Here is a 14,442-nt window from a genome sequence, read left to right as displayed (position 1 = left end):
AAAATATATATTTTCCATGTGCTACACAGCACCTCATTCGTTTGAAATATATATATATATATATATATATTTAAATATTATGAAAATATTATGATTTGTTAATTATTTATATCAAATTTAATTGTCACAGCTAATGATCTTGATCTGTGGCTTTGTGTGATTTAAATATTTAACAAATTATGTAAATCAATTCATGATATTTTCAAATAATAATTAACAAGTTAAAAATTATATATATATATAAAAAAATTTTTTATTTATAATTAAATATTACATATTGTTAAACTTTAATGATGATTTTGTTTGTCCTTAATTATATATTCAACTAAATAATCGGGTATAAAAATAAATATTTATATTTTAAAATATATATTTTCTATGTGCTACACAGCACCTCATTCGTTTGAAATATATATATATATATATATTTAAATATTATGAAAATATTATGATTTGTTAATTATTTATATCAAATTTAATTGTCACAGCTAATGATCTTGATCTGTGGCTTTGTGTGATTTAAATATTTAACAAATTATGTAAATCAATTCATGATATTTTCAAATAATAATTAACAAGTTAAAAATTATATATATATAAAAAAATTTTTTTATTTATAATTATATATTACATATTGTTAAACTTTAATGATGATTTTCTTTGTCCTTAATTATATATTCAATTAAATCATCAGGTATTAAAATAAATATTTATATTTTAAAATATATATTTTCCATGTGCACCTCATTCGTTTGAAATATATACGTATATATATATATATTTAAATATTATGAAAATATTATGATTTGTTAATTATTTACGTCAAATTTAATTGTCACAGCTAATGATTCTGATCTGCGGCTTATTTAACAAATCATGTAAAGGAATTCATGATATTTTCAAATAATAATTAACGAGTAAAAATTAAGTGCTTAAAAAATAAAAATAAAAATAAGTGTGCAACTTTTTTGGAGGAAATATATTCTGCCGATGCCTCGTGTGTTTCTGTTACGCAAGTTTTGCTCCTCAATTATTTAAAAGCCTTTCTGGAAGCGGACACAAGGAGCCTTTGAGGTGTTCTTTATTTAGTTCCTTCGGATGCAGTGAAATCCCTCGGCTTCCTGCGGCGCTCGACTGCTGAAGGTCTTTGAGTTCATGACGTCACTGATGCCGATTCGTGTGTTTACTCCAACAGGTTGCTGAGCGGGAAGTCTGTGGTTCACCCTCCCAGCCTGGCTCTCCTCGACAAGGTCAACTCCAACAGTCTGGACTCCTGTATCACCATCCAAGACCTTCCTCCAAAGATCCCTCCGTACTCCAAGCTCCAGGACCTGGCGGGCTCCCGCCTGCCCCCTCGACTCACCCCGAGCCCGGCGCCGGTGCTCCACATCGACTCCCCCAGCTGTTTCTCCGGCCAGGCTCTGTCTGTGAGCAGTTCCCCCATCCTCTACCCCAAGATGTCCGGCCTGCACCGCAGCATGGAGTCCCTGCCTCTTCACATGAGCGTGCCCTTGAAAACTGATCCGGGAGAGCGGGAGGAAGCCAGGAGTACTGGGACGTGGGGCGCAGGCAGTCGGACCTCCATCACTTTAGGCGACAGGTGAGTTCGGGCTTGAATAAGAGCTGTGGTTTAACTGAATGAACCTGTTAAAAAGAGCATTGTTTTGGTGTGCAGGCCTCACTTAAAGTGAATATCACATCAATATTGTGGCAGTATTAAATTATGAATTAATATTATTATTTTAACAGTCTGTAAATGGTAATTTTATCATGTTAATTAAAATGATTTATTTATTTTATTTTTTATATATTAGTATATTATATATATAATGTATATAGATATAGAATTTTATCATAAGTGTCACCCCTTTTTTTAAAATACACATTTCGAACTTAAATGCTCAAGAATGCTTTGGAATATAGACGTACGATTGGTCTCGTTTTAAAGAAGACATTTGGCAGATTTTTGTAAAAGTGAAATAAATTAAGAACGTTTTGTACAAAAAAAAGTTATAGAAGTTTGAGTTTATAAAAATGTAAAAAATGTAATTATTCATATTTTATATAAAATATATTTTTTCAAAACCTGGATGACTCAAAACGGCAAAAAAAAAATAATTAAAAAAAATTAAAGCCGAAAATCTGAACAAGTTGTGTTTCAAATTTTAGGTTGATATCTCAGTAAATGAGCTTTCAGTGTGTGTGTGTCTGTGTGCGCAGTACCGAACGCTTCCACTAGGGCACAACCAGACTCCATTACTGCCCATATAAGGGCGCCACCATTTCCATATGTGTTTACACAATTTATGAAGTAGACTTCCTATTTAGAAGTAATTTGACAAGTTTGGGTGACTTTGATATGAATTTAACCTCTAAGAAACACATAAAAATAACAAGTATGTGCGTTATAGCTTCCTGCCACATCACAAATGTTGAATCTATAATTTTTTTTCTTCATATTTAAAAAAAAAATTCAGACCCTTTTTTGTAAAATAATTGAGCGGATGCTATCTTTTAAACTCTTGGTATGAAAACAAACTGAGGTTTCTACCCTTCTTTCATGATTTTTCATGTTCAAAATAAAAATTATTTCAAAATAAAAGTATTACAAAAATATTTCAAAATAAAAGTCTGAACATGCCTGAGGAGTATGAAAATATTCTTGTTGCAAATTGATCAATTACAGCTCCTCTGTCATTTATTTTGAGAACATAATCACAAAATATGGAAACTAGAGATTGTAAGCTTACAAATTATATATAGTTTGATTAGTTTAGGTTTAGTACAATGTAATGGATTTTGGCAGGTTAATAATTTATCTATATTAATATAATATATAATATATATTCTCAACCTTCTCAATTTATTTATATATATATAAATTGTGTGCACTTAATTTTTCAAATGAGAACAATAAAATATTAAAAGATTGCTCACGTCGTCTGGTGTGCGTCAGTCGCCCCCTACTGGCAAAAGCATAAACTACATCACTATCAGATTGTGGACTGGATATCAGTGTAATAATGCTAACAGTGCTGGTGTGGGGTGAGGTATTTATATGTGCTGCTCTCTACCCCTCCCAGTTTACAAACTGATAGGAACACCTTACCCAAGAAAGGATTCAGGTACATTTATTTAATCGAAAAATGAACTAGTACAGCGATGCGATGTACGGTGATTCTGACATACGCCGCACTGTCTTCCCCAGTCGCTATGGCGGTGGTCAGTCCGACGGCGAAGGAAGGGAACGCCGGCATTCCCACACCATCACCAGCATGACGGATTCGGAGAGCCCGCCTCAGCTTCCTTCGCCCACACACGTGACGCAGCCCTTCCCGGGAAAAACACCGCCAACCAACGTGGGTGAGTGAACTCTGACACCTGCTCATTTTACAGGTGAGACCTGAGATCAGTCACTGACGTTCTCCTCCACAGTGGCGCCGATCCCGAGTTCCCAAATCACACGATCCAACAGCATCCCAGCGAATGACGTGGGCTGCGAGCTGTACGGGACGTCTCCGCTGGGCAGCTCTCTCTCTCTGGCCGACCGACCGAAGAGCATGATGAGATCCGGCTCCTTCAGAGAGCCAAGTGAAGACGGTGAGCCGCCGGAAACTTTCTGTACTTTGATTGGACGTGCATAAATGCTTCACTTTGCTAATAAACTGTTCATATGCATGCATTAGAATTAGAATTAGACAAACTTTATTAATCCCCAAGGGGAAATTGCAGTGTTGCCGCAGGATTCAACACACAATACAAACCAAACACATAACATATACTGATAAATAAATAAAAATAAAAAAAATAAAAAAAGTCAACTAAACTTGAAACTTAAAAGTGTTACCGGTTGCTTTTAATGAGCATAGTGAGTTAAACCAACCTGTTTTTTTTTTATCACATTTTTACTGATACAGTAGCTCTATAGCATTGTTATTGTATTTTTATTTGTATAATAATTTTTTTTTAGTATTAAAGGCGCTGGTCGTGATGAGCTGACTGATAAGAATGTCAATAAATCGCTTTGCTGCCAAATTCATAAATGTATTTCATATTTTGGCACTTTTATTTTTATTGTTTCATTTTAGTTTTTGCCCTTTTTAGTCTTTTTTAAAATTATTTTCTATTTAATTTTTTTTTCGTATTTCAATTATTTGTCAAGACAACATTTTTTTAAGTTTGTGTTTCTCATCACATATTTATATATTTTTTCAGCTTTATTTTCAATTACCAGAACAGATAGATAATATCAACACTGTTCAATGGCCAAACAAGACATCTAATGATCATCATAAACTCGAGCCGAGGCTATTTTCTGTAATACTGTTTCAATCATTCTTCAGTGCATATTATTCTAAACATCAGTGTAGTCTTTACTAATGTTTTCCTGGTTGAATATTATGTTAATTTGAATATATATACCATATTAAAACAACACTGTAACTGGTTTAACTTAAAAAAGTAAGTAACCTGGTTGCCTTAAAATTTTAAGTTCATTAAACTGGAAAAAGTGAGTTAATACAATGAAGGAGATTAATTTAACCATCAGAAACTCAAAATTATATGTTATCTGAACTAAATAAATTATTTAAGTTGATTTGACAAAAGAAAAAATGTTGTGATTACTACACTGTAAAAAATATTGTTGGTTTAACTTAAAAAAGTAAGTAATCTGGTTGCCTTAAAATTTTAAGTTGATTGAACTGGAAAAAGTGAGTTAATACAATGAAGGAGATTAATTTAACCATCAGAAACTCAAAATAATAAGTTATCTCAACTAAATAAATTATTATAAAGTTGATTTGACAAAAGAAAATATGTTGTGATAACAAATCTTGAAAATATTTTTTACAGTGAAGTAATTGGTTCACTTAAATTCTGAAGTAAAAATGCATTGTGCTCTCTTTCTCTCAGTTCATGGATCTGTGCTGTCTCTGGCCTCAAATGCCTCATCCAACTATTCTGTGAGTAGAAACTTGTTGAAATTATCTTGATTTCTGTATTTTGTTCAAATGATGATGTTGAATGATGTTTAGTTTTACTAGAATAGAAAAATAAAAATTCACAGCTCATTAATCCTTCATTAATCTTGAACTTTATTATGTAGATAAATCAGAAAAATTGAATGGAGCACAAAATCTGATCTGACTGGCCCTTTAATTCTTGCAGTTTCTCTTAAAAAATGAAAATCCTGTCATCTACTCCCTAATGTCATTTCAAACCTGTAAGACGTTCGTTCCTCTTCAGAACAGAAGAGTCTTACGGGTTTGGAGCGACACGATGGAGAGTAAATGATGGCATTTTAACGCTCTGTTTCCTGTCCTTGCTCACCTTTCTTGGTCTTTATCTCTGTTTCTGTGTCATGCACTCTCAGAATGAAGAGAGAATTCAAGGGGAGGTAAGACTTTTCTTACGACGCTGTTGTCGGCTTGTCCTTATCCTTTGCTTCCTCTTATTTTCTGCTCAAGATATGAAACATTCATATTCACGTTTGAATCTGAGTCTGATCCACACTGCAACTCATTAATCATGTAAATCAGCCAACCAAGTGACGTCATTCTTATGCTAATTTCATTCGATTTTATGCTTTTAAAAAAAAAAAACTTTTGCTGATAATTTACTCGCCCCATCCATGTCTTTCTTTCTTCAGTCGAAAAGAAATTAAGGTTTTTGATGAAAACATTCCAGCATTTTCTCCATATAATGGACTTCAATGTGGACCAAACGGTTCAAGGTCCAAATGAGAGTTTCAGTGCAGCTTCAAAGGGCTTTAAACGACACCAGACGATGAATAAGGGTCTTATCAAGCGAAACGAGCGGCCATTTAAAAAATAAATAACAAAGTTTAAGTTTTAGAAGCACAAATGCTCGCCTTGCTCTGTTCTGTGATGCACGTTCGTGACTCTCCTGTTCATCAAAATGAACAAATCTATTTTCGAGTCTATATTCCTAGATCAGACCCTTATTCATCGTCTGGTGTCGTTTAAAGCCCTTTGAAGCTGCACTGAAACTCTCTTTTGGACCTTGAACCGTTTGGTCCCCATTGAAGTCCATTATATGGAGAAAATCCTGGAATGTTTTCATCAAAAACCTTAATTTCTTTTCGACTGAAGAAAGAAAGACATGGACATCTTGGATGACATGGGGGCGAGTAAATTATCAGCAAAGGTTTTTTTAAAAGTGAACTTTTTGAAAGTACTATAGTGCTCTAATTTTTGTTTGCAACTCGTTTTCCATCTCAGCAAATCCGGATACTGAGGCGTGAGCTCGAGTCGTCTCAGGATAAAGTGGCCAGCCTGACCACCCAACTCTCAGCAAATGTACGTGCAAACACATACACTATTATATACCCAAAAAATTAGGGTTTTCTATTTTCTTGGTAATACATTTACATAATTAAATTTTTGATGTCCATAATATGTTGTCATAGCTGTTTGTTTATCAGACACTCACCGGCATTTCTACATTCTACCACTTTTCTAAACTTTCCAATAATCATTGCTTGTTTCCCCAATCAACACAAGATTATTAGTTAATTAATGAGTGTTGCCATGCAATGTTGATCTTTATATTCACAATATTTGTAGTGTTTTAAATCCAGCTGTCAATGATTGATCACTCCTCACACTCCCACTAACCTGCTTTCCTCTCCCTGCACTGATCAGCAATACAGTCACACACCGTAGTGACGCTCGTGAAGACAGGATTAGTTTTCCCAGTGTGATTCCAACAGGATTCAAATCTATAAAGCATGAATTTACAAAAACACCTCAGGGAAAAGTGTCGATCTGATCGCAGTGTTTCAATGAGTGTGTGTGTGAGAGTTGTGGCCCTATAGTCCTAACAGCGCTCTCCCTCTCTCCCTGGCTGATGTCCTCTCCGGCCTCTGATGTCTGACGGGGTCCTGGGGGTTGCTGGCTGTTGCAGGCAGGCCAGGTTTGTTGGACTGTCACTCGCTGTTGCATGTGTGTGTGTGTGTGTGCCTCTCGAAGGCCTTAGTGTGGCTCTGACTGATGATGTAAAGTAGGACTGGGTGAAAAATATCGATTTGAATCGATTCCGATATCGATTCAATCAAAAGAATCGATCTTTTAGTCTATGCTGTTTTCAGTTGATGGATGAACAGATCGCGCCTCCCATCAAATAAGTCACAATAAGCTTTGTTACTTTTGATATGCGTCCGAAATCGTGTACTTTCTTATTATATATAGTATGCGTAAAATAATAGGAAACAAGTCCCTGGATGTCCTACTACTAGTGCTGAGATTCTGAAGTGCGCATTCGATGGACACTTTACGATCCTGTGATAATAAGTTGATTGTAGCCAAGTTTTAGTTACTCAAAAAGTAGATTTGTTGAAGTTTAAGGTATTTAAAGGAGTAGTTCACTTTTCAAAAAACTTTTGCTGATAATTTACTCGCCCCCGTGTCATCCAAGATGTCCATGTCTTTCTTTCTTCAGTCGAAAAAAAAATTAAGGTTTTTGATGAAAACATTCCAGGATTTTTCTCCATATAATGGACTTCAATGGGGACCAAACGGTTCAAGGTGCAAATGAGAGTTTCAGTGCAGCTTCAAAGGGCTTTAAACGACACCAGACGATGAATAAGGGTCTTATCTAGCGAAACGAGCGGCCATTTAAAAAAAAAATTACAAAGAACCGTTTGGTTCCCATTGAAGTCCATTATATGGAGAAAAACCTTAATTTCTTTTCGACTGAAGAAAGAAAGACATGGACATCTTGGATGACATGGGGGCGAGTAAATTATCAGCAAAAGTTTTTTCAGAAGTGAACTAATCCTTTAAATATGATTTTAAAATTTGATTTTAATCCTTAAAACAAATAAAAAAAGAGGAACGTGCCTTAAAACTCTCTAAATTACTGGCAAGATACAGTACATGGATTAACCCCGTCCCCCCCTGAAATTGTATTTAATCTGTAATTTAATATAATTTGCTTTATGTGTTTTGGTATTATTTTCATTTTTATTTATTTATTATATCTTATTGTTTTCTTTCTGATTATGATATGCTGATTAATCTTATTGTTAATGTGTTTAACAATGTGGTAATGCCTGTTGTTGTTTGAAAAAATTTAATAAAGCAAAAAAATAAATAAAAATAAAACTTTTCTATCCCATGAGGCCATGGGAGATGATTTATGAAGGAAAGTGAAGACCTACTCAGACAGTATGTGATTTCGGATGCAACAAAACTCTCAGATTTCAAATTCTGTCCATTTTATTATGGGATTTAAACAATAAATACTGTTTTGGCACTCTTTAATATGGCTTGAAAGATCACTGTTGCTGAGCCGCTTCATATCAAGAGAAACAGGAATGTCCCAGGAATGTTTTACAGCTCAAAATAAATAAATGTGAAGTTGAAGTTATTTATGTTTGTTATGTATGTTTACATTAAAAATTGCATTTGCAAATTTTTTTAAAAATTTAATTAAAAATTGCATTTGCTTATTTGAACAAACCCATAACCCAGACTACTCAATTTTGTGTGTGACTCGTATTGCATCATTTGTGCTTTGTATGTCCACCCAGATACCCTAGCATCTGCTTAGCAACCACCCAGACCACTCTAGCGACCTAAAATCAGTGTGCTAACACACCTTGACAACTACATAGCAACACCCTGGAAACCATACAACATCCTAACACTATTTAGCAATGCTCTTGCAACCACTTATGAACACCGTATTAATCACAAAACAATGCCCTGGCAACCATTCATAACACTCTAGTACCCTAGCAACCGCATAGCAAATCCCACTAATAACCACTCCGCATAGCAACGCCTTAGTAACCATACCGAACACCCTTGCAACTGCATAGCAGCATGGTAAAAACACTCATCACAAGTAAAAGCATAGCAATTAGGGCCAGACCGATATTATCGGCCGATATTAGGCATTTTCCAAAATATCGGTATCGGCAGGTATAATGGCTGGTAAATTAATATTTAAAAAATAAAATAAAAATGGACGAAACAAGCTTCAATCATCTCTCCTTGGCCTGTTATATGAAAATGTATGTTTTACAATTTGCAGTATGATGTTAACTATTGCTAATCATAGACTAGCTAACCACAAAGCTAGCTAATGCCACCATAATCAGTGGAAGACCGCTAACGTTAACATTAATGAGCTTGGAAACCATAATAACCGTTTTCTGCCTAAATAAAGTAATGATTACCGTATTTATAACTAGCATATCTCTAGTTACAGTCCCTGCATTGTGAAATGTAAGTTATACTTGCGAGGAGTGAACATTTAGACATAGAGAAAAAGTATCAAACGTATCTTGTGCAGAAAAGTTCGCTTTTCTTTTACACGTGTGTGAAATCCAGCAATATTTAATAATAATAAAAAATATCGGCCGATATATCGGATTTTAAAACCCCAAAATATTTGTATCGGTATTCAAAATCCTTTATCGGTCGGGCTCTAATAGCAATACAGTGGCAACTTTCATGACATCCTAACAACCAATTGGCAACCATTGAGAACACCTAAGCAACCACAGAGCAGCACCCTGGTAACCACATAGCAACTATCCATAGCACCCTATCAACCAATGAGAAAACCCTATCAACTGCATAGCACACTAATAACCACTCAGAACACCTTAGCAACCACATAGCAATACCCTGGCAACCATCCATCACACCCTAGACACAGCATAGAAACACCCTATAGCAACCACCTAGAAACACCCTGGTAACCAGCCACAACAGCCTAGCATCACGACACGGGAGAGTTTTTCCAAGAAATGTAAACATGTAGTTGTGATGCATTAGCATGCGCAGCCGGAGTGTATTTGTTTATCAGTCTGGTTCACACACTCTCTCTTCTGTAGCGTGTGTGTCATCACATGGCAACCTCATGTTTTTGTCCTTTCCAAGCCCGCAGGTCATCCTCCATCCATTCATTCATTCATTTCAACAGCTGTTCTTGATCCCCGTCCTTTCCCGTCACTCCCGTCCAGATGGAGACACACACATCTGAGTGTGTGTTGTGTACAGTATGTCACATGCACTAACCTGTTCCTGTCTGCAGGCCAACCTGGTGGCGGCGTTTGAACAGAGTCTGGCCCTCATGACAGCGCGACTACAGAGTCTGTCGGTCACTTCTGAGCAGAAGGTCAGTTTACAGCATGTAAATGCATATTATTGCTCTTTTTATTTAACCCTCTGATGCTCCTCGGTCACTTCTGACCGAATAATTTTCTGTTTTCAATTTTAAAAAATCACAGCTTCATCGGAAGGTTATGATACTTGGTGACTTTTCTGGCATTTGGTATGTGAATACAAAAAAAAATTGAGGTCATGATCCGAGCATGCTATTGGTCGTAAAAAAATTTGTCACAATTTTGGTTTTCGGTCAAAAATGACCCCCAAATAGGAAATGAATGGGAAATTGACAAATTCACCAATTTTTTTTTCCACAATTTTTAAAATATAATATTATTCTACATGAAGAGTTATAATTGAACGAATTGCATTTTTGATACAAATTCTGAAAAAAAATGGTATAAAATTTGCTTTTAGCAACACAAGCTTCTCTTTAAAAAAATACAAATATTAAATAAAAAAAAAATAAAAAAAATGTTCTGAAGGCCTAAACTCTATATTAAACTAAAATACTGCATTAATAATAATAATAATATATATATATATATATATATATAGAGAGAGAGAGAGAGAGAGAGAGAGAGAAAATACTGTATATATATTTTTCCATGGCAAAAATAGACAATAAATATTGCATAAATATTAATAAATTCAATCGAATTGTCTCAAAATACTAAATTAAAAAGAATAAATATTATAGAACGAAAATAAATTGCATTTAGGTGTACGGTCACTTCTGACCGGGAAGGCTCAGGACGTGACTCCTAAACGAAGACCATCAGAGGGTTAAAGCAATTAAATAATTAAAGGATTTAAAGTTATTTTAGGGAATACTGAAAAATAAAAAAGAATGTAGTTAGGCTAATCAATTTAAACTATTTGTAAATAACATGTAAGGAGTTGACGATGGGCCATTGAATTATTAGAAAAATGATTGTTTCTTTATTATTTTCTAATTATTAAACAGTCCAGATGTATTTCAAGGCATCAGGTTTTTGTCGATAAAAACGCTCCTGTGTGAAGGACTAGCCAAATCACTCACGTATCTCGTCCCACGCCTCTGTTGCTAATTCCTTTTTGCTTGAGGCTTTGATAGTAGACTAATATGGTTATTAGATGAAGCGTGTGTGAATTACCTGAATCTGTGCGTCTCTCAACAGTGTTCGGGCAGCAGCGTCTCTACTAATAGCGAAACTGTAAGTTTATCTGCTTTAAGAACAGTGCCGTTATTACCTCGCCTGGTGAGAAATGTCAGCTTTTAAGTTGCTAAACTATTTCCCTGATAAAAATGCAGGGCTAACAACACGTTTCTGTGTGAGTGTGTGTCCGTACTGTGTGTTTGAGCGGGAGAGAGAGGCTATGTGGTTTACATACATCATAAAACTTACTTTTGTGGGAAAATACATGGAATTCATTTGTTTTTATTCTATTGTTAGCTATATTTATTTGCATGTGAGTTTTTGATCTTTTGCTGTTGTAAACCTTTTGAAATAACTGAAATCATTTGGCGAATTGATATGGACCTGCCGGAACTACTTTAGCGACGTGTTTCCCTGACGATAATTGCACACCTTAGAACGTTCGTCAGCAATCAGAATCAAGGATTCAACAGCCCTGTATTATAATATATTTTAAAATATGCATACATTTACCTTTACCTTGATGATGTAATGATGCAGCTTTGATCACAGATATAAATTACATTTTAAAATAGATGTCTATAGAATTTAGATATTTTTAGGGCTGTCAAATGATTAATCGCTTCCAAAATAAAAGTTGTGTTTACATAATATATGTGGGTGCACTGTGTATAATTATTTTGTATATATATATATATATATATATATATATATATATATATAAATACACACGCATGCTTGTATATATTTAAGAAAAATTTTCATGTATATAGATTTGCATATAATTTATATTATATTTAAATAATATTTTTTTCTTAAATATACATGCATGTGTGTGTATTTATATAATTCTACACAGTGCACCCACGTATATTATGTAAACACAAACTTTTATTTTGGATGCGATTAATCACGATTAATCGTTTGACAGCCCTAGTTATTTTAAATTGTAATCATATTTCCGTGTATTTTTGATCAATAAATGCAGCCATGGTGAGTAAAGTTGAGTAAGTTTAACTTTGCCTTGTGATTTCAGGATTCTGAGCTACAGGACCTGAAGGAAACCATAGATATCTTGAAGACCAAGAACACAGAAGCCCAGTCGCTCATGCAAGGGGCCCTCAATCCCCCCGACACCACACCCAAAGGTTTTCATAATCAGAGTTCAGAATGATCAAGATGTTTTAATGGACAACATTGAATCATTTCATGCATCTTATATCTGTCTCCCAGAGCTGCAGATGGACCGGCAGAACTCGTCTGAGAGCATCACCAGTCTGAACAGCATCACCAGTCACTCGAGCGCCGGCAGCCTGAAGGAACAGGAGGCCAAGAAGAAGAAGAAGAAGAGCTGGGTGAGGAAAAGGGAATACCAGTCCAGACTGGTCATTTATGGGATATGTAGTCTAATGTATAGATGGGCTGTTTAGTGCAGCCGCTTCAGTTGATCTTGTTCAAGTTGGTATTTTGGGTAACACTTTATTGAAGGGGTGTGCATAAGACTGTCATGACACCTTCATAATCATGACATGATGCATGTTATGAATATGAAGGAAGTTTTATGCATGTTTATGACAATTTATGATAATTTATGATAATTTACTCGCCCCCATGTCATCCAAGATGTCCATGTCTTTCTTTCTTCAGTCGAAAAGAAATTAAGGTTTTTGATGAAAACATTCCAGGATTTTCTCCATATAATGGACTTCAATGGGGTCCAAACGGTTCAAGATCCAAAACTTTAAGTACAAACTGTAAACTTGTTCAAAGGGCTTTAAATGATTCCAGACGATGAATAAGGGTCTTATCAAGCGAAACGATCACTCGTTTTATAAATAAATAACAAAGTTTAAGTTTTATAAGCTCAAACGCTCGCCTTGCTCTGTTCTGTAACGCACTCGTGTTCGAACTCGTTCATCAAAATGAACAAATCTTTTTCCGAGTCATTTGGTTCATTCGGCGAAAGAAACGAACGAATTGATTCGGAAAAAGATTTGTTCATTTTGTTGAACGAGTTCGAACAGGAGAGTCACGAACAGAGCATCACAGAACAGAGCAAGGCGAGCATTTGATCTTACAAAACTTAAACTTTGTTATTTAAAAAAAAAATGAGCGATCATTTCGCTTGAATTTATCGTCTGGAATCGTTTAAAGCCATTTGAACAAGTTTGCAGTTTGTACTGAACGTTTCTTTTGAACCTTGAACCGTTTGGACCCCATTGAAGTCCATTATATGGAGAAAAATCCTGGAATGTTTTCATCAAAAACCTTCATTTCTTTTTAACTGAAGAAAGAAAGACATGGACATCTTGGATGACACGGGGGCGAGTAAATTATCAGCAAAAGTAAAAAAAAAAAAAAAGTGAACTACTCCTTTAAGTGTCTTTCGCTCAGTTATGACATTTTCAATGCAAATATGACATTGTTTGAGATGTCTTTGTTTTGACACCTTGTCATAAACCAATACATCATAACCTGTCAGTGTCTTTGTCCATATAATGGACTTCAATGGGGTCCAAATGAGAGTTTCGGTGCAGCTTCAAAATTAACAAATCTTTTTTTCGAGTCGTTTCGTTCGTTGAATGAACCAAATGACTCTGAAAAAGATTTGTTCAAAAGATTTTGTTCCATTATGAACTCTCAGCTGTTCAGAATACCATCATATGTAGCTACGCACACACAGCGAGCGCTTTTAGCCCAGAACACGGCATTGTTTTAGATGTTAGATCGCGAAATATACACCATGAAAGCCGTCCAATCAGGTTGTGAAAATATCCCTATGTCTTTAAGTTCAGTGTTAAAAATGCTATATGTAGTATATTATTTTGCTATCGTCATGGGAACTGTTCCAACGTTGCAATTGAGTATGACTGTGATCTCTTTCCTATGCTTCCCTGCTCCCTATTTTAAAGGTCTACGAGGTGAGTAATGTACCCAGCCCACCCCATCCCATCCACATCTTCATTGTTTATGTATTATATGGACATAAACTCAGTCAATAATTCTGAAAATGATGCTTTCAGGTTAAGAATCTGCCATATTTACAAATATGATGAATTTGTGCAATACAATATACAATTATTAGACTGAAATACTCATGCATATTTCATGCATTCTTCGACCGGTTGATATGTGTTTTGTGAATAACACTGTCATAACTA

General features: G+C 35.1%; 1 protein-coding gene across 2 annotated transcripts in view; it reads left to right on the top strand.

The window, feature by feature from the left end:
* Positions 1 to 14,442, top strand: part of nav1b (neuron navigator 1b) — a 75,243-nt gene that overhangs the window by 42,441 nt on the left and 18,360 nt on the right. Inside the window, exons 7-17 of one of the 2 annotated variants that reach the window (XM_039653810.2) lie at positions 1,196 to 1,600; positions 3,084 to 3,125; positions 3,209 to 3,363; positions 3,436 to 3,600; positions 4,915 to 4,964; positions 5,375 to 5,398; positions 6,243 to 6,320; positions 10,069 to 10,152; positions 12,318 to 12,429; positions 12,515 to 12,636; positions 14,194 to 14,202. In XM_039653810.2, coding sequence (XP_039509744.2) covers positions 1,196 to 1,600; positions 3,084 to 3,125; positions 3,209 to 3,363; positions 3,436 to 3,600; positions 4,915 to 4,964; positions 5,375 to 5,398; positions 6,243 to 6,320; positions 10,069 to 10,152; positions 12,318 to 12,429; positions 12,515 to 12,636; positions 14,194 to 14,202 — 1,246 coding nt within the window. Of the gene's footprint in view, positions 1 to 1,195; positions 1,601 to 3,083; positions 3,126 to 3,208; positions 3,364 to 3,435; positions 3,601 to 4,914; positions 4,965 to 5,374; positions 5,399 to 6,242; positions 6,321 to 10,068; positions 10,153 to 11,302; positions 11,339 to 12,317; positions 12,430 to 12,514; positions 12,637 to 14,193; positions 14,203 to 14,442 lie in introns of both variants that reach the window. The other variant, XM_089134518.1, reaches the window with a different exon arrangement.

This window comes from Pimephales promelas, chromosome 8 (genome assembly GCF_988280905.1).
Source record: "Pimephales promelas chromosome 8, fPimPro1.hap1.1, whole genome shotgun sequence".
Lineage (NCBI taxonomy): Eukaryota > Metazoa > Chordata > Actinopteri > Cypriniformes > Leuciscidae > Pimephales > Pimephales promelas.
Note: the sequence above shows the minus strand (reverse complement) of the source record. Positions and strands in the feature narration are given on the sequence as shown.